Here is a 20,009-nt window from a genome sequence, read left to right on the forward strand (position 1 = left end):
ACCATGGTCCCATCTGCAAGGATCCTGGAAAAGGGCAGAAGGAGAGCTGCAGCCTCCCTTGCACGCACGCATGGCTGGAAGGCTTTGTTTTTACACAACTGGACCTTTGTCCCCCATAGAGACACTGCCTGCCTCCTCCCTCTGCCGGCCGGACTGCGAAGGTGTTTGAACTTAGGGCCTGCTCCTGGCCACGTGCCAGAGAGGCACAGGTTTGCCTCCGTGCGCACAAACCGGCAATTGGATCTTGTTCCGCAAGGGGGGGTGGGCGGTAGGGAAAACACCCAGCGTTATCTGCTTCCTGGGTCATCAGCAGTGCAAGAAAGAGGGAGCGCGTGGAAGGGCAGGGCACGTGCCAGGTTCTGATCTTTACAGGAAATGTGAGAGCTTTAGAGGAAATGGGAGATGTTAAAGATCACCTGGAGGGTGCTGATACCTTACACTGTCACAGAAAGCACGACATGGCCAGCAATCATCAGCCAGAAACATGAAGTCCCCCGCCCCCCCCTGATCAGAAATACATTTCCCGTTTGGCTCCTCTCGTCCCTTTTCCTCTGATGTGTTGCACTAAAGCCTTGGAGATGCTGGCGCGCATGGACGATGAACTCCTCCATGAAAGCACCTCCCTGCAGCTGCACAGCACACACCGCTCTGAGCTTTGCCACCTCCCAGGACGCCCATTGCATACCTCCCCTCTCCTGCCTCCCAACCCTGGAGGTAAAGAGCTCAAAGCTGCCAGGCAGGCAAACCATAAAGGCTTCAACCCAATTAATATCTTCCCTGCTTGCCAATACAATATCCACAAAATATGCAAAATGTACCTCGTGCATATTCATTGTGGATATCCTCTCCCAGCTCAGCCCAGCCATGGCAGTGACAAAAATCGTGATCTCTGCCTAACCTGGCTAACGTGGACCTTGAATCTGTCCACATGATGCGCCCACTAAATGACAGCTGAAGCTCCTGCCACCATACCTCCACAGCATCCCCAGTTCCCGTCAGCCTTAGGAGTCACATCTGGATGCTCTACATGGCAGCGCACAGCTCTGACACTGAGCCCTCCATCCAGCTGTATTAAATGAAGATGGACATAAGAGCCTGAAAGATGTAGGTGTTCTTCACGTCTTAGGCTTGTTGGAATATGCTGATTACTATCATTTCAGGAGGACCGTCTCGTGTGTGTGGTCGGTAAGGAATTTATTAAGCAAAAAAATACATCATAGCCTTCTAAATTTAAGAAAAGAGAATCTCTTTTACTGGTGCACACATCGTCTGCAGAGGCTTTAGTGAAATTACAAAAGAGCAGAATATTAAACTATCTTAAAATTACATCTAATCAGTGCACATTGGGCATCTTTTCATCTGAAGTCATTTTTATTACAGCGTAATTACAGTGTTACTTTATTGTTGTTACAGCAGTGTGGGTTCAGCATAATTACAGTGTAACTAGAGCGTGACTGAAGACTAAGCAGTATAAGTGCAGTGCGATTAGGAGCGATCCCTGCCTTAGCAGGTTAACTGCAGTGCTGTTAGGGACCAACTAGTGCACTGCAGTTAGAAAACCAAGCAGCACATGAACAGTGTAATTACATAGAATTAGGCTTTATAGTGTACTTGAAGACCAATTAGTGCAGGAGCAAGATAATTAGAGTGTACCTGCAGTGCAGTTAGGGACTGGTGGGTGAATAAGCAGTGCAATTACAGTATAACTGTTACTGACAGGCTGTTAGGGAGCGATCACTGCATGAGCAGTGGAATTACAGTGCACTGTATTACAGTGTAACAAGAGTGCTTCAGAGAAACCGAGAACGTGATGCCAGATAAAGACCACCAACTCCATGTGTCCACAGGACTGCACTAAGAGACATTTGAGACTTGAGCACCTTAACAGGGGAGATGGTGCAGACATTTAAAAATGCTTTAAAGGTATTAATACACAAACCTTTTCCAAGGGAAAGGAAGCTGTAGAACTAGAGGTCACAGTATACAGCCACTCAGGAACAAGATCAGGACATTTTTTTTCATGAAAAAGGTAGTGGATACCTGGAATGCCCTCCTGAAGGAGGCGGTAGAGACATAGATGGCAGCAGAATTCAAAAAAAGCATGGGGTAAACATAGAAGATCCCTTATAGGCAAGAAGGTGGAAAGAAATCTCTGAGGTAACCTGTATGGTGCAGTGGTTCAACCCAAAACTGCACTGAAATGATTGTATTGTGCTTTCTGTTTAGGGTAATCTGCATGGAGCAGCAATTACAACCTTAAAACACCTTGCTGGGCAGACTGGATGGGCCATTTCAGTCTTTTTCTGCCATTTACTGAATTACTATGTAACTGCAGTGCTGTCAGGGAACTGTAGGTTCAGCCTTCCTTTACAGAAACACGTTCATCCGATGTTAAAGAGCAAATGCATAGGAACGCAGCCTCCCAGCTGCTTCTGCGTACACCAGGACTTCCTGCTCGCATCTGCTCCATGTATCAGGCAAGAGCACTTTTTACACAATTCTCCTCCTCTAGCTGGCAACAGGGTGGATGTTGAACGATTGTCAACTGATGATAGAATTACAGATGAACACACCCTGAGCTTTGCATTCTAGTTGCCCTCTGCAGGAACAATTTGTGGAAAACAAGGGATCTAAGCAGTAAACCGAGCAGACTTGAACTGGAAGCCACAGAACAGATGCACTCAGTGAAACTCAGTCTCCTGTTTGCACAGAGACTTTTTCCAGCGGGAGGACAACATTCAGTGTGAAAGAGAGGGGAAGACAAGACCCCCTTCCTTTCAAATTCCAATTTACTCTTTTTGTCTCTCTCACAGTGAATGAGCAAAAAAATGATTATTATTTTTGGTTTTGGCACTGTGGCAAAATAACAAGCCATGCTCATAAAATATATATATATAAAAAATTCACAACACAGAGCCTGGAAAAACGACTTTTAGATTTCTCTTCTCTTCCCAGGATAGTTCTCATGAAATTCTGCCCATACGCTGTACAACCAAGAGCTACAGTACGGAAAGAGAGCCTCGGTCATCAGCCGCTGGTGAGGTGAATGGAAGACACAGGCATTTTTTTCCCAGTGCGGTCGAGGTTGTCTTCTATCTTCCAAAAAGGAGGCAACAGCCTCTTTTCTCTTAAGGAGACACCTCTAACATGTCCTCGGTATAATCCAGGCAGTCCTGCTCCTGGTTTTCCAGGAGATCCAGTTTGGTTGATTTCGTCTGGGTGATCTCATCTGGAGTTTTTACAAATCTGAAGTTTCAACAAAAAATAAAAATAAAAAGCAAAATTACTCAAAAATTAGAGTCCAAAAGCTTTTTAATGAAGTGCGGGGCCATAAGGGTGAACGCTATTCAGGCTCACATAAAGTGACCATAGAGTTCCATGTCCAGAGGAGGCAAGCTGAAGCAGTCCTGGTCTTATCCCACTGCATGTAGGGAGATGTAGTCCTGTTTCTCTTATAGATATCAATTGGGAAATCAGAATTGCATCTCCCCTCATGTAATGGGGGTAAAACCAGGACTGGATCAGCAAGGTGCTTTTTGCTTTATAGTGCAGAATAGGACATCCTGTACTCTTTTAATTAGTTAGGAATAAGGATGGGCCTGATTATACATTAGGAGAATCTTGATCAGAAGTGGGGGAGGGCCCACAAAGTCCAACCTGAGTATTTTTGATCCAGATTAATTTACAGACTGCAATCTTTGATCAATATCTATGGAACTAAGAAAAACAAAATCTAAGGCTCTTGGTTGAATTTCTGGGATCATAAAATAACGGCATAAATTCCCACCCAAAAAATATAAACATACTACAACTAAAAATAGTTGGATGCAACCCCAATCCCCCTGATCATAATCCTCATGACGCAAAAATGCACGTGGCCCTACTCTGCCAGCCTCATTCTCCTGGATGAGCTGGACCCTTGTGCCCAGGACCTACACTAGCCACGCCGGCTGTAGGTATGTTAGTCAACGTGGCTAGCGTAGCGTTCTTAAAGCAATGCTGACACTAAGCTGGAAGACAGTCAGAGGGGACACCTGCTGCTAGCCTGGGGAGTTTGGAGGATCTGAGGGGGGGGGGGGGAATTAGGGGTGGCAGAGACTAGCCAGAGGCTCAGAGTCACGTTTCATTTTGACGGATTGGGTGGGGAGCCAGGCAGCCTGACCTGATCCAACAGGGTCTATTTTTCTTTTTTTAACCAAGAAGGGCATCTGAAAAGAAATGTATGGAGATGGTGTCATTTTGGATACAATGCCAACAACATGCACAATATCGCTCATATTTTTGTCATTAGCTAATGAAAGCACATCCCTGCATCCCTCATGATTTTATGAACCTCTATCTACTCTCAGCTGTCTCTTCTCCAAGTTGATGAGCCCTAACATGTTTAGCCTTTCTTCACAGGGGAATCCTTCCACCCCCTTTACCATTTTGATTGCCCTTCTCTGCATGTTTTTAGTTGTGCTTTATCTTTCTTGAGATGGAGAGACCAGAACTGCACACAGTACACTCAAGGTGCAGTCGCACCATGGATCGCTACAGAGGCCTCAGTTGTATTCTCCATTCTTTTCCGGATAATTCCTAAATAACTTGTGGTTCCCACTTTACCAAGAGAAACTGAAAGTGCAAATCCACGCATGTAACGGAGGTAAAACCAGGACCAGCCCAGCCTGTCCTGGATGACCTGGAGCCTGCTTCTATTAGCACAATCTGAGTGATCTTACCGAAATAACAGCTTCTGCCCTGCTTCCTTCTTAATAATGTTCAGTTTGTAATAATGTCTCAGTGCCCTCGACATCTTTTCATATGTCATGTGCGGGCGGTTCTGAAAAAATAAACAACACATATACCTTAGAACAACAATTCACCAGCACTTAGGGAGACTAGCGCATCCATAACCCTTCTCTGGAGTACCTACAATCAGCGTGAAAGGGTTTTAGTTGATTGTATCTAGATAAAAGGAAACCCGCTTCACAACAGTGCAGGTTATCTTCTAGGGATTGCTTGCTACATGTTTTATCAGGAGATAAAGCATAATTCCAGAAAACTGGATAATTCAAAATAAAAGTCAAACAAAGCTTACAAAAAAAGTTTTTTTAATGTATTCCATTACAGGTTCTGAATTTTGCATTTCACAATTTATGGGCGAGAACCAATTAAACCACAGCCTTTCTGGGCGTGGCCATTTTTAGAACTATGTCACAAGCTCATGCAGTGAAAGGAATGTCTTTGGTGACATCAGAGCCAGTATGGACCAATCAGATCCAGTGAATGCAAAGTAACCATGACTCTTGCTAACATGGCCAACTCCTGAGGGAGACAATGGACCTGTCTCAGAAATGGGAAAAAAGAATGATTTAGCAGTAACATTTATAATGAATACAGGGCAAGTATTACTCTTTGCACTTTTCAAATAGTACAGCAGGGTACAACTATCTTTTAAGTTTGTTCCCACCAGTGTCTGCCTTTAAGGCAAAGATGAGCCCATTGGTTCCAGTAGCATCTTACAACCTGTCTAAATTATTATTCTGTTCACAGTGATAAAGGTATTATTCAGTATTTAAAGAGGACCATCAATGTATCAAGGTATTTTGTGTGTCAAAGAGCTTACAATCTTATATTTGAGTGCAAGAAGATTAAGTGATAAGCTCAAAATCACACACTGGATGGGGACCTGGAGCCCAGGTCTACAGCCTACCGGAGTGTCTGCCTCCAGCGTGCACCATCCACTGTTTTATAAGCCACATTGGGTACTACTTTGAAATCTATAAACCTGGGTGACACGGACATATTCCAAATACATCAAAATAAGTAAATTTCAGCACAGATCACCTTATGGTTGCCCCAGAGTCTGGCAAGTCCATTAGGGTCGACAACTCGAAAAATTCTGGCCTCCTTCTCCTCCCATCGGATATAAGGTTGGTATCGGCTGTCGGAGAGGAGTTGGTACACGTAATTCCAAAGCAGCCTGCAGTCTGTAAACAAGCAGCAGGTAAGCAAAGCTTAGAAAGGTTTCAGAGAGCCATGGAAAAGGCTTTGCACATGTTGAAAGATCACGGCATCTACCAAGCAGGCCACATGACTGGGATTTTAAATTTTTATCACAAAACAAAATATGGCAAGCTGTAGAATAATCCCAAGTAGAAAATATATTAATAATACTTCTCAATTTTATAGCACTACAAGTTGTATACAGTAAAATGATGATAAGTCCCTTCTTCAAAGAGCTTACAATCTGAGTGGGTACCCTGAGGTCATGGGAGATAAAGTGAGTGCTAGTGAGAAGTGGGATTTGAACCCTGGCTTCCCTAGTGATTGCTCTCACTCCCTCTGCATGCCACTAGGCCCCTGCACTATTACATCCACAATGAGGAGCAGTTGCTGGAGGAGTCCCAGCTTGGACAGCAGCACTCGTAAATGGTGGCTCCAACACTGAACAGCAAATACCTCTGAAGTGGCCACAAGGTGCCATCACCCAAATGTGGTCTATGTGCAGACCATGCTAGCATGACGCAGGTGTTCCAGAACGAGTCTATGGAATACCCGTCGGGTGCTCGAACAACGAGGTCACGCTTCCTCTTCAAGTTCTGATTTTTTTCATTTTTATTAGATAGATTTAGGTCTGTGGTTGCTAAAGCTTCCCTCCCAATGCAGCTCTTTATCACTCAGAGTGCGGGCCAACAGTATCCGAGTGTATCCCGATAGGAATAAAGACCTGCACAAGGAAAATATCATTGTCTGGTTTCTTGAGCCAAGTAGCATGGCTGCTGTGCTATTCTCACTTCAATATATGGAGACAAAGGACAAGAGAAAAAAATAGCTCTCAAAAACTAATCAAGAAATGTAATGCATTACGTTATTCCAATAAAAAGAGGGGGGGTTTTATTATATGTCTTTTGACCTTTGGTTCTGTGCATGGTGCATGAAAAAGCAACTGTGCCCCAGATGTATCCAAGTCTCCTAGGTCTGCCTCTTGGCTAGTGTCCGTCACATTTACCAAACCTCTATCCCCAGCCAGTGCCACAGATGCTTCACACTCACCCGCTATTTTACCATCAAGTGGGGCTTGCTGTGAAGTGGACAGGGGACGCGTGGCCTCCCCTTGCTTAGTGACCTCTGACCAGTGCGAGAGGTTAAGTGGCTCCTCTCTGCGGCAGCTCTCCTGGAGAGATCTGGATTTGTTTGTGGGATCTGGACTGCTTGTGGACAGCAGGATCAGCGGGGGTGCTGGGGGGAGGCTGCTAGGGAGTGTCTCTGCTGCTCTGGCTAATCTGATGCTCCCATCTGCAAGAGAATGGCCAACATCTATTATTGGAGCACCGACGCTCTGGAAGATGATTAGTGCACAACTGTCTCATTCACCTTTCCCCCTCTCCCTCTCTCTAACTCCTTTCCTCCTTCTTCCCCTTCTCTTCCTTGCTCCCTCAGGTCTCTCTCTCTCCCTCTCCCTCCCCTTCCTCCCTCAAATTCAAAGAAACTTTATTTAAATGCCAATCTGTCTGCTGCCAAGCAACCCATTGAGTAATACAAGCAAGAAATGAAAGAGTCTCAGCCTCTCCCTCCTTTCCTCTCCATCCCTCTTGATCTCTTGCTCTAAAATTTAAAAAAACTTTGAAAAGGAAACAACTCCGCATGAGAAAAAAAAATGGCTCATACCCGTGCTGCTCTGAGCAACTTTGAAGTGCAGAGCACAGGGTTCGCCTTGGTTCTGGTAATTTCTTGAGGGCTCTTCTGTATGCCCGGTAACCAACTCCCTGGTCAAGCTTCTGATGCAGGCCTGAGCAGGACAGCTGAAGGGGCCTCTGTAGAATGGACTCAACGGTGCATCCTTCCCGTTCCCTACAGTGCAAAAGAAACCAATGGGTAAAGCGAAGCAGGCTCAAGATGCGGCAATGACCACAGAGTTTCACCAGCAATGCTTGGACCTCTGTTGGGATGAATAGATCAGGGTTCATGATAATGGGCATTGATTAGACTGGACCTACTGGGCCATCACTGGTACTGCGCTAAGCCCTTCCTCTCACTCCCAGTATCTGTAGGACTTGTGCCATCCATTTGTTCCTGTAATCCAGTGCAGATCAAGCCGGGCTGAGCATGATAACAGCTACGGTGGCCGGACAAACTCTTCCCCCTGTTCTCTTGTCTCTGAGATTCAACCAAAATGCCTCCAAAATTAATGGTGGGCATCATAAACCTTTACAAACTTGTAGGGGAAAGCAGGGTGGGTCCAGTCATTGGAGGCTAATAATTGACCAAGGAACAATCCTGTCAAAACCTGAAAAACAATCACTGAATATATGGCAAAGTCCCTAAATTATAGGATTCTTAATCCAAGCTGCAACTGAAATCCAAAAAGCCCCATTCATGTCCAGGTACCCAGGTTCTGGGTGGGTTTTGCAACTATGCAGTCTTTCTCTGACTGACGGCATTCAGTGTTCCTTTCCTTCATGTGTTCTCACAAGACACCCACGGGTGGGAAAAGTAAAACAGACATTATTATTTATCTAACATCCTTTGGAACCAGAAGTACCAGGCCAAAACTCCATGTCTTGTCAAACTTTGAACCCCTACATTTCTATAAGTAAGATGTATTTTCTTTGGAAAGAAAAAGCTACAGTCTCATGGCCATGTTTGCTCAGCCATGAGTGAGACACATTCTGTTCGTTCACCCTTTCTAATTTCTGGTAGAGCTGAAATTCAAACCCATCACAGTCAAGTCAAGGGAAACGGTAAAAACTTAAGGCTCAGAGATGCAAATGAGCCCCAGGATGGCGAGCTTCCTGACGAAGCTGGTTGATTTCGTGGCTGGCTACACCAATGCATTTCCTCCCCTCTGTGCCGACAGGACCCAGCACGGTGTTCAAGCCTCCCATTTGTTATAACCAAGCTTTGTGATAATGTTCTTTGAGGCAAAAAAAAGTCTCCCTCCCATCATGACTTTGTGTTTTGTTTCAGTGCCAGCCTGTTCCAAAAATAAAAAAAGGACACAAAAATAGCTCACTGGAATAATTAAGAAAATGTAACCACTGATTGTAAAGTCATGTAATAGGAGGGAATGGCCTTTGAAGACAGCTGTATTGCTGAAGGGTAAGCAAACAGCATCTCTCACTCAGTCATCAGTCAGAAAAAACATTTGAAAGTGCTATATATGCAAAACATCTACCCAGTGCTTCTCAGTGTGGTGTTAAGAGTCCATTGATGTACAAAATCTAAGTACAGTATTCTTGTGCCCATGCATAACACCGTAAATAGATTTTACTTATCGGTCGCGTAGAGCCAACAAAAAGAAAAAACTCTACAGAGCCAGCATTTTGCCTGGAGGCTTCTTTAGGGTATACATATACTGTCAATCCAGCAGGAACATCAAATTTATAAGCCAGTGGCAAACATCTGGCGTGAATTTACAACTAAGCAAATACATTTTTATGCGTGATTGCTCTGAAGACCACGAGGCCCACCCTGTCTGTCCATCTTCCATTCTCACTGTAAAACCACGGATCCTACTAGATCCCCGGGTTGTACGCTCACTTTCCCACAATCAAACATCCTCCGTGCACATCCCAAGCTTTCCTGAATTCTGATACTGTTTCTGCCCCCACTGGAAGGCTATTCCATGCATTCACCACCCTTTCTGTGAAGAAATGTCTCCTTGTGTTACACCCAATCTCTTCTGGAGGCCTTTAGCATCTCACCTAAGAAGATCTCACATGCTTGCTATTTAGGAGTCTAACTTTTAGTTAGGCCCCTAAATTGGTCTTTTGAAAATGTATTAGGTTGTATCCCTAAATTTAGGTCCCTAAAGAAGTGGGTGCTCTCAGGAGTGGAGTGAGGGCGGGGAAACAAAATTAGGAGCTTAGCATGGATTTTCAGAATTAAGCACCTTATTTAGGAGCCTAAATCTAGACAAATGAATATCAAGCCTAACCTTGAGGCCTCTAAATTTAGGTGAATTTTCAGCTGAAAACTTAGGCACATAATTTAAAGGCATACATGTAGGAGCTCAGCTTGTTTCTGAATATCGGCCCACATGAGTATTACGCTCAGGATCAATAGCGCAATGGACTTCCCCGAGAGCCTGACGCAAATGGTCTTCCTTGGCCACCTTTGTTGTCAGCATCTCAGCTTCCCTTAGCAGATGTCAAATCCAGCTTGTGCGTAAGACGCAAATATAAACCGAGTAAGGTTTCTTCATGACGCTCCATCCGTAGAAGGAGGGTGATTTCCAGAAATGGCCCTCTTAGAATACTGTGCGACTGATGTGCATAAAATTTGCATGCGGAAACATTGTGGGGTAGATTTTCAGAGCCCTGCTCGCCTAAATCTGCCCAAAACCGGGCGGATTTAGGCGAGCAGGGCCCTGCGCGCCGGGAAGCCTATTTTACATAGGCCTCCCGGCGCGCGCAGAGCCCCGGGACTCGCGTAAGTCCCGGGGTTCTCGGAGGGGGGCGTGTCGGGGGCGTGTCGGGGGCGTGTCGGGGGGCGGGCCCGGTCGTCGCGGCGTTCCGGGGGCGTGTCGGCAGCGTTTTGGGGGCGGGTACGGGGCGTGGCTACGGCCCGGGGGCGTGGCCGCGCCCTCCGTACCCGCCCCCAGGTCGCGGCCCGGCGCGCAGCAGGCCCGCTGGCGCGCGGGGATTTACGTCTCCCTCCAGGAGGCGTAAATCCCCCGACAAAGGTAAGGGGGGGGTGTAGACAGGGCCGGGCGGGTGGGTTAGGTAGGGGAAGGGAGGGGAAGGTGAGGGGAGGGCAAAGGAAAGTTCCCTCCAAGGCCGCTCCGATTTCGGAGCGGCCTTGGAGGGAACGGGGGGAGGCAGCGCGGCTCGGCGCGCGCAGGCTATACAAAATCGATAGCCTTGCGCGCGCCGAGTTCTTTTTGGGCCGAACGAGCCGTCCGGCGCGAACTCGCCGGGAATCACGTGGCGCCGGCGTCACTCGACGTGCCGCCGACGTCACATGCTTCTCGCCAAGGATTGCAGAAATGGCGTCCTCACTCCTCGCTCGATCACCAGGGAGTTGTGGTAAGTCTGGGGGGGGGATTAAGGAGGGTGAGGGGGTTTAAATTTTTTTTTTGCACATATGTACATATACCCAACTCATTGAATTTTTTTTATGTCCATATTGACCGCAAGTGGGACCCCCTTTCGGACATAAGTAATATGAACATAAAATTTTGCTCTGCACATCCCTAACATCTATGCAGTGTATGCCTCACAGATCGGAAGAAGAGTGGGTGAGTTGAAATGATGCTCTTACCTGCCAGGCTACTGATCTTCTGCATATGTTTTACCTGTGCTACAGGTGAGCTAAGGAGAGGATTGTGGATCAGTTCTCTCCTCTGTATCTTAATGTACTGTAGTAACTCGTACAAAACATCACCTAGGGTTATAAAAAAAAAAAGCTGTATGATGAAGCTTGTAAGCCAACTAGGTTTACAAATTCATTTTATATAGCCCCCTTCTGAAATGGGATCTCGGACATGAAAGGCCCAGTGCTCCATATAGCGTGGGAGCCTCCAGTTTTCAGAGCTATTGCTGCAGGTTCCTGCACTGGCTGAAGAGGCTGCAGAAGCAGCAGAGTGGACATTGTCTAAAATAAAGGAAAAAAGGTGCCGGGTCAGGTCCACTGGCGGCCTCAGGCCCGGATTTAGGCAGAGCGGCCACCGCTGCCTGCGGCCATGCCGATGTCCTGCCGGCACTGGCCCCGACAACAGCAGTAATTCTGGGACAGAATATTCCTTGCAGGGCCCTGCCAGCCCACGCGCATTCAGGGGCCTACAATGACCCCGCCCGTCCTCCCACAGGAACTTCCTGTTACCAAGGAAACCCATGTGAGGGCCCACACCACAGCTGCTGTTGTGGGGCCAGTGCCCCTACGGAGGACAGCAAGGTGAGGTGCGGACACTGGAAGAGGAGGACCCCCTGCCCCATTGTCTATGGACACTCGCGTGCTCAAGCCAGCCCTGGGCGGCCCTGCACCTTCCACTTCTTCCCAGCGGGGAAAAGGAAGCTAAGTTAAAAAAGGGACCAAAATCTCCACTGAGAAGCAGCACCGCCGAGCTCTGGGAGGCGACCGCCAAGTGTCACCTGCAGTGAGGAAAGCTCAGAGCTGAAGGCGGCGGCTGCTTCCTGTCCTCTCCGGGCTACATGAAGCCTCTCCTTTCCCTCTGCTGTTTTTCTGATCCTGCATCAAGGGCCGCTCAGTCAGGGAGCAGCTTGAACCCAGATATCTGCTTAGACGCCGGATCAGAGGTTTCAGTCTCTCACACAGAGATATTTATTGACATAATTGTTTACTTAAGTACTATCTCACCATCCTTCAAAAGGTAGACCATAGCAGTTAACATAAAAAAAAACCCAACCCACATCATCATAAAAAAGAAAAACAACCAAACAATTCTAAAATATATAGACATAGCTATAAATATACACAAACACGTTTTGTAATACCTAATGAAAACCTCTGCATGGTGCTAGCCAAGGCCGCTGTAAGGTATGAACTGAGCTGGTTGTCCTCATGGAAAAAGGTTTTGACTAAGCCAGACTTTGGTTGGACTGTGATTTTGCTATCTGGTCATTTCTATCTATTCAAGGGGACTAACAGCAACCGGCCAGTACTATACGAGGGACGTGACCGGTCCGCGCTGGTGCTTCAGCTGCCGGTTGGCCGATCTGAGGAACCTTGCAGCGCAAACATGGAGGAAATCAGGAGATCTGAATTCCTGCTTGCATGTTCTCCTACAGCTCACTAAACCAAGCAGAGGACCAGCGAGCTCACAAGAGACTTGAGATTGTTTAACAAGTCAGGCTATTTTGGCCGTTCGCCCCGGTCCCATCCCCGAACCTGAACTAGGAGAGCGGTGTCGGAAGTCCTCCTTGGTGAGGATGCACAGGGCCTTGCCATTCATCTCAAACTTGCTTTCCTCTGTCCTCCGCAGCGAATATTCCTTCTCTGCCCACCTTAGCCAGTAGATCACATCGTCCTTACTCCACAGAGCAGGATGGATTCCTGATGAAAAGAACATTTTAAACAATGCAGGGACAGAAGACCTTTAAAGTTAAAATGACGAGACACGTGGAACGGACAAGAAAGGACTCAGCAAAGACCTGGGTTTCTTAACCCATAATGAGCCATAAAATGATACTGCCTGCTTACCTTCTGATCATCCACCAAACCCTTCACTTTATCACTGGAAGGCCTTTTCTGATTCACTTATATTTTCTAGTAATGTCACCTTTCACTCGTCCTATTCTATTCTATTCTATTCTGTTACCCCCGAAAGCCGACCAAGAAATGTATTAGGTTATTCCAATAAAAAGGTGTCACCTGATATATTTTTTGTTTTCATTTGTTGATACTGACTTCCGTGAAACCCAACAGAAAAACACCCATGTTCTATCGGGTCATCTTATGTATTTATCTCGCTGGCCCCTCCATAGTCCTAGGCGAGTTACAACGACACGTACAATACATAATCATAAAACATACAAAAACAAATAAAATATACACTTATGAAACAACATTGGAGCATAACGTCAGCAGATGAATCAAATCAAAAGGCACACTTCCCCAGCACTCCAGGTGAAAGCCAAGCTAGGAAATCAGACACAGACATGTTTCTCTCTTTGGTATTCATTTATATTCCTTTACAGTGCAATGGCAAAATAAGATGAAAACAGATAAAATAAAACCTGTGCTCGCTTGAAAATCACCGACAACTTGCAGGATGCCTTAGGCAATCCTCCCTTACAATGAACCTCTGGTGCCATGTGCAAGAACCAGTAATGGTCCCCTCCACAGCCAGGGGTCAGTCTCCACCCCCCAATCCCCACCCCAGGATACTGAAGGCAGTGGCTACTGCACAGGCCACCCATCCTTAAAACCGGCCCTGAAGGTCTCTCTTTCTAGTTTCAGAGAAAACTTGGTGAACTGTGAGCAGCTGCCCTGCCTGCAATCTCCATACGGGATCCCCACGATCTATCTCTTGGTATCTGGGATTTGTAGTCTTACTTTTATTAGGACTAGAACATATGACTACAAATCCCAGAATGCTCAGAGGCAGGCTTGACTGAAAGAGTTCCTTACAGCTTGGAGTCCGTTAGCACTGCAGCTCTTGCTTGCTGCCTCTGGCAGTGGAAGAGCCTCATGGCAGGTGTGCTTCACTGGCACCCAGGGTCTTTCCTTTCCCTTCCAATTTTTACAAACACCAAAAAGCCGACTGCCCCCCTCCTTACAGCCCCCACAAAAACCAAGGATGAACCTTGAGGGTCAGATTCCCTGAAATCCTTTCTATTGCACTGCACTTTACCAGGTTCCATTTCTAGGCTGTCTCCTCGGTATCTCTCCCTCCGCAGCTGACAGTCCCTGCTCCACAGAGCTTATAATCCAATCAAGACAAACCATTCATGACAAACAAGCGTCTACGGGAGGTGAATTTATTGTAGAGAAGTGTTTAGGATTTTAAAGCAGCCTAAAAAAAGTGAGTTTTTAGAGTGGATTTGAATGCAGCATGACGCACAGATTCAGGAAGTCTACTCCAGGTATTCGGCACAGCCCAGTGGAAAAACCACAGCCGGGAGCTGGCAGGGTAGGACCACGTAAGAGCAAGGTGTAGGGAGAGAGAGGAGAAGATAAGGTAGTAAGGACTTGCAGAGCGAATGAGTGGATGAGAAGAGGGGTTACATGGTCATAGCGAGGACGGAGGAAAATAAGCTGTGTAGCCGAATTCTGAATAGATTGCAGGGGCATTAGTGGAGCCTGCAGGAGGCAGGGATACAGCGTGCCACGTCTCTTCTGCTCTTCCTTCTCTCTCCCATGAGCTCGCTTTGTCCTGTGGCCTTGGACCTTTCACTAATAAGCTCTGAACACACCCAACAGACTGCGGGGGATTTCCATTTCCACGAGCCGCTGAAATGCTGACCCTGACAAAAAAAAACAAACCCCAGCCTTCTCAAAGGATGGATAAAATAAATATCCCACATTTCAAGCCAGCTTCCTTTCTTAGTAACACTTGGGCTTATTTACATGAGTCAGGGGACATGAAAAATTCTGCCTTTGATCCAGTCGAAATGAATTTTAATAGTTCTTAGGCACTGGCATTTTGAAAATTATTTACACGCACAGAATGTTTTTGTTCATGGCGATCTTACGCCAAGAGAACTTGACACAGGTTTAGAATGGCAGAGTTTTGTTGATGCCGGATTACATTGGAGGTCCAGTAATGAAAGGCCAGTACGGGTTCACGTTCCCAGGCCCAATACTGGGAAAGAAATCTTTTCTTTTTTTTTTTTAAGCCAGCAACATGGGCACAACACTGTTGTAGGTTCATTTATGTTTTATGCTTTATGCTTTTATTGTGATTTTTATTTTGTTGTATTGACATTTTGGTTGTATTTATTATATTGTTCACCGCTTTGGGCAATTTTACCCGGAAGGCAGTGTATAGACATCTGTAAATAAATAAATAAAACACAGCAGGGCTGGGAACTAAATAGCATTTTAGTGGATGGGACGACTGCCACTTTTCTGAATGTAGGAAACACTCGAAGAACGCACATGCCCGGGGTCGAGCTTTGGTGAGAGGCCGTGGCAGAGAAAAAAAAAACTCCTCCCTTTAGCTGAGCAAGAGATGATTACATGGCGGGGGACAGGTAGTCCCCTTCTGAATAACAGCAAGCTTAAGAACGACGGCACGCTCATAATTCTTTCACTGGTCAGAGGCCCGGAGGGGGTGGGGAACCACGGAAAATCTTCTGCCCCCGGGCCTCCTTCGGCAGAAGACTGCCCGGCAGTGCTTCACTGCTGCCTCGCTGTGTGTCCTGGGTACACTGTGCTGACTTGTGCTTCCAGAGTCCTGAGGGCCCGCTCTGCACAGGGAGTACAACTGGAACAGCCATGGAGAGAATTCGTTTGTTTGAGAGGTCTTGGCTGCCAGAAGTCACTTGGAAAGAATTAAGGCCTTTGCGTCCACCCAAAGTGTGCGGTCCAGCTGTGCCGCATCAGCGCCTGAATTATTCGCAACGCAAGCCTAACAAGCAGTTGGACAGAAATTTCCGTCAGCTAGTAAAGAAAACATGACGAGAGCTGCCCTGAAATTATATTTTGGATGCTAAAAGGAAACTGGACCTTACTTTCCTGAATAAATTAGCAGAAAATTGCTCTGAAGGAAGGTGAGGGCAGCAAATTTAAAAAGTGTAAAGTAAAATAGGGCCTTTTCGATCATAGGGGCAAGGCCAGAGAGAGCAGGAATTAGGCCCGTGCCAGCTAAGAAAAGTAGGCCCCTATGTAAGGTTCTGATGTGATACTTAATAAAGAGAAATTGTTTTCTAAATTTCCCAAATAATTTTTATTTATTTAAGAAGGCTTTACGAGTTTTTTTGTTAGCAAATTCTTCAATTACAATTGAAATTTTTATTTACACATGTTAGAAATAGATTTATTTAGCTTTTTTAAAAATTTTGCCCAACAAAAGTAGGCCCCTTGAACATTGTAGGCCCTGGCCAAATGGCCATGCTGGCACCCGCTCTCTCCTGGAGTGCCTAGGGGCGTCTACGATTTGGAAGTCTTTGCCCGCTGCCTTGCATACAAATCAATGATACAAAATGATTTCCGAAAACCTTTTTATGCCAGGAAGCTTTTCGGTAGATTTATTTTATGGATTTAAATGTAGAGTGCTCACTCTGATTGTTATTGTTTTTTTATTTGGGGTTATGATTTTAGCTTAAGAATGGATATTTTGTATTTGTTTTAACTATGAATCTGATATATTGTAATCCGCTTAGTATAACTGGTCCGCTATAAGCAGGCTATAAGTGTTTTAAAATAAATGAATAAATTCATTAATACTCAAATATTTTATTCCATTGGCAATGTCCAACGGGTGTACTCCAGGTGAGCCAAAATCCATGTGTATGAGCAAAAAACATACAAAAAGTGAAAAAAGACCTCACTTTGCTTGGTTTCGATGTCACTGTAATAGTGTAAAAGGGATAAATACTTACTGAGCCTATCTGGCAACCTGCAGACCTCCCCATTGCTCATCAGAAATTGAAGATCTGCACAGCCAAGTTGCAAGGAAAAGGAGTTACGGGCCAGTCCGTCCTGTAGGGGGCACAAGAAGTGATTAGACAGGACCAAGTTCTGGTGCTCAGTTTAATGGTGAAAGCAGCCTAGTGAACTGCGTCCGCTGAGGGACGAGGTTACATCAGTACAGTAGTGCCATTTCTATAAGCACTACTATAACACCTACAATATCTGAATGTGCCTGAAAAAACAGAATATAAATCTAAGAAAGAGCTGAAATATGAACTTGCAAACTTATTGCTAGTAATCTGTGACCTAGCATTTAAAACAGCCACAATACGTGTAAGGTGGCCAGTGTCGTGCTGATATTTAAAAAGGTCTGCCAGGCTACTTAGAGTCACCCCAAACCACTGTGAGCCTGTAGATGTCTGATATCAAGGTACTGATTAAGCAGCAAATACACATATTAATGCACTTATATGTATTTAAGCCATGAGCAGATCATAAAAAATAAGAAGTATGCTGCAGTGGAATATCAGAGGGGGGTTACATTATTATTTCAAGAGCTACCGTTAGCCGCATCTCTCGCCAGTTTATTTTTCTTTAGCAATCTATTCATTAAAAGTAGAGCAACAGGAGTCCAAATATTTTCTGAAAGAGGAGGTACATTACATGCCCAAATACAATATACACACAATCTGATATTAGTATAATGATTTGGGCAAACACTGAAGTTTGCAGCGTGCTTCCGGTGATCACACAGGTCTATCCTATACAAATTCCGCCCTAAAAACGATATTATGGCATTACTTCCCTGAAAAGGGATTCTGCCTTTTTTTTTTTTTCTGGAGACGGAAGAGAGATTCTGTACAATTCTGGAGCCCGCACCTTCAAAAGGATGTAAACAGGATGGAGTCGGTCCAGAGGGTGGCTACTAAAATGGCCAGCGGTCTTCGTTCTAAGGCATACGGGGATAGACTTAAAGATCTAAGCATGCACACCCCGGAGGAAAGGCAGGGCAAAAATGGAGTCGCTGCCAGGGCTGGATGTAGGCACAGGCAACAGAGGCAATGGCCTAGGATGTGAGGTCCTGAAGGCATCAGATACCCATTGGAGGAGCCTGCGCCCGCTGTCCACTTCATAGGGGCACTGCTGTGGCACTCTGGGAGGTGAAGGGGGATGGGGATGTCTACCACTTCCCGCTGTCCAGGGTCTCCCACCTCCCACTCTCCATAAGATATGCCGTACTGGGTCAGACCAAGGGTCCATCAAGTCCAACACTGACTATGAGCACCAAACTCTTAAAACCGGCCGGGTTGCTTCAAATTAAAAGTGAAACCCCTGATTTCCAGTTTTCCTTTTGACCTGATTTTATTCTGTGCAGAAGAGAATAGAAAAAAAACCTGAAGAAATGCGGACAGAGTAGTGGGGCTGCCCAGAAACCGAGGTTAGCAAATTAAGCACAGAGATGTACAGCGACCCAACTTAATCCATTGCTAGACGAGCTCCTGAGCTCCTACCGCTCTCTTCCTCAAAGCAGATAGGAAGGATCAGGTTTGCAAAACTTAAGCATTTGCACTCACCGCTTCCAATTCTCGTCAGTTATCCCGTGAGCCATTAATTAGCAAAGGTAGTGGGTTTAAAATACGCCTCCGTTTGGACTTTGCGCCTTTGAAAGGGACACCCAAAGCTTTGATCTTGACAGCAACTTTTGCTTAAACAGATCTTAAGGAAAACCTGCACTAATCCAGGGAGCAGCCGACTCTGCAGGGTGCACGGGGCGAGTCCGGGCACCTTGCAGCCGCCGCCCTCGGTCAGCAGGCACGGCCCCGGGCACCGCTGGCACTTACCTGGCCGCCAGGTGCGGCGCTGCCCGGCTCGGCCATGTGGCCCAGCTCTCCGGCCAGGGCAGATCGGAGCTCCCCCGGGGGCTTCGGACAGGGAAGACGGGGCCACGTATTTAATACCAACAACGAATCGGGACTCCCAGCCTGGAAAGGGAGGGAGCCACCCGGGGGATCTCCGGCAACGTCCTTCCGGGAAACGAAAACGAAAGGAACCGGATCTGCGAGGCAGGCAGAGGAGCCTGGCAGCGGCCGGGGCAGGCTAGCGACCAGCGGGGCTCACTGCACCAGGACCCCCCCCCCCCCCCCCCCGGGAGCCAAGTCTCTAGATCCGGGCGAGGGAGGAGGAATCGGATTCCGATCCGGATCCGGATCCCACAGCGATGAGAGGCAATTCCTGAGGGCTGCTGCCCAGCATTTGCTGATTTGGTACAGACCATGCTTTTCGCTTCTTTTTCTTTTCATTTTTCCTGGAAATGTATCCGTGTTAATCACAACAAAACCGGGAGAGGCGAGTGGGAGAGAATGACCATCGTTCACTCTTCACTCAACCCACAATTAAGCTCTGGAATTCGTTGCCAGAGAATGTGGTTAAAGCAACTGGTGTAGCAGGGTTTAAAAAATGGTTTGGATAAGTTCCTGGAGAAGAAGTCCATAAACTATAGGGAATAGTAGCAATGTTTGGGTACTTGCCAGGTCCTTGTGGCCTGGATTGGCCTCTGTTGGAAACAGGGTGCTGGGCTGGATGGACCCTCGGTCTGACCCAGTATGGCATGTTCTTATGTTCTTATGTTGCAAGTTAATAGATATCATGTTTGTTCTTGTAATAAAGGCAGGTCCCTGGTTATTGGAAAGTTGCAGGGACGGGGCTTTGACATCTAATTCCAGTGTTTTCACCGGACCTGCCCTTAGCAAGCGAAACAATCGGAAACCCATAGTGGGACAGTTTACCCAGCTGATGCCAGGACAATTTTCCTGCAATATGATCTGGGACTTGTACAGAGGAGCAGAAGCCAATGCCTGCTGGCCAGTGGGATTCCAACCTATTTATCTAAATTTCTAAATCCCCCCCCCCCCCAAAAAAAAAATGCTCAAGGCAGGTAGCGAGATAAATAAAAAATATAAACATTGATGGCGTCAGATGCTGCTGGA

At 46.4% G+C, this 20,009-nt stretch overlaps 1 protein-coding gene across 3 annotated transcripts; it reads right to left on the reverse strand.

Annotated features, from left to right (window-relative positions):
- Positions 1 to 1,225: 1,225 nt before the first annotated feature.
- ETV7 (ETS variant 7) lies at positions 1,226 to 19,138 on the reverse strand. 3 transcript variants are annotated; one of them, XM_029572339.1, is made up of 9 exons: positions 18,864 to 19,135; positions 16,992 to 17,091; positions 12,835 to 12,999; positions 11,248 to 11,370; positions 7,654 to 7,836; positions 7,039 to 7,281; positions 5,830 to 5,972; positions 4,722 to 4,822; positions 1,226 to 3,246 (listed from the first exon to the last, which is right to left on the reverse strand). In XM_029572339.1, the coding sequence occupies exons 1-9, from the start codon at positions 18,897 to 18,899 to the stop codon at positions 3,129 to 3,131; spliced, it is 1,212 nt and encodes a 403-aa protein (XP_029428199.1). In that variant the 5' UTR covers positions 18,900 to 19,135; the 3' UTR covers positions 1,226 to 3,128. The 3 variants fall into 3 exon arrangements, with proteins under 3 accessions (XP_029428199.1, XP_029428200.1, XP_029428201.1); XM_029572340.1 differs by having other exon boundaries at positions 3,115 to 3,246; positions 18,597 to 19,138; XM_029572341.1 differs by lacking the exon at positions 7,039 to 7,281 and having other exon boundaries at positions 3,115 to 3,246.
- Positions 19,139 to 20,009: the final 871 nt, after the last annotated feature.

This window comes from Rhinatrema bivittatum, chromosome 12 (genome assembly GCF_901001135.1).
Source record: "Rhinatrema bivittatum chromosome 12, aRhiBiv1.1, whole genome shotgun sequence".
Classification (NCBI taxonomy): Eukaryota; Metazoa; Chordata; class Amphibia; order Gymnophiona; family Rhinatrematidae; genus Rhinatrema; species Rhinatrema bivittatum.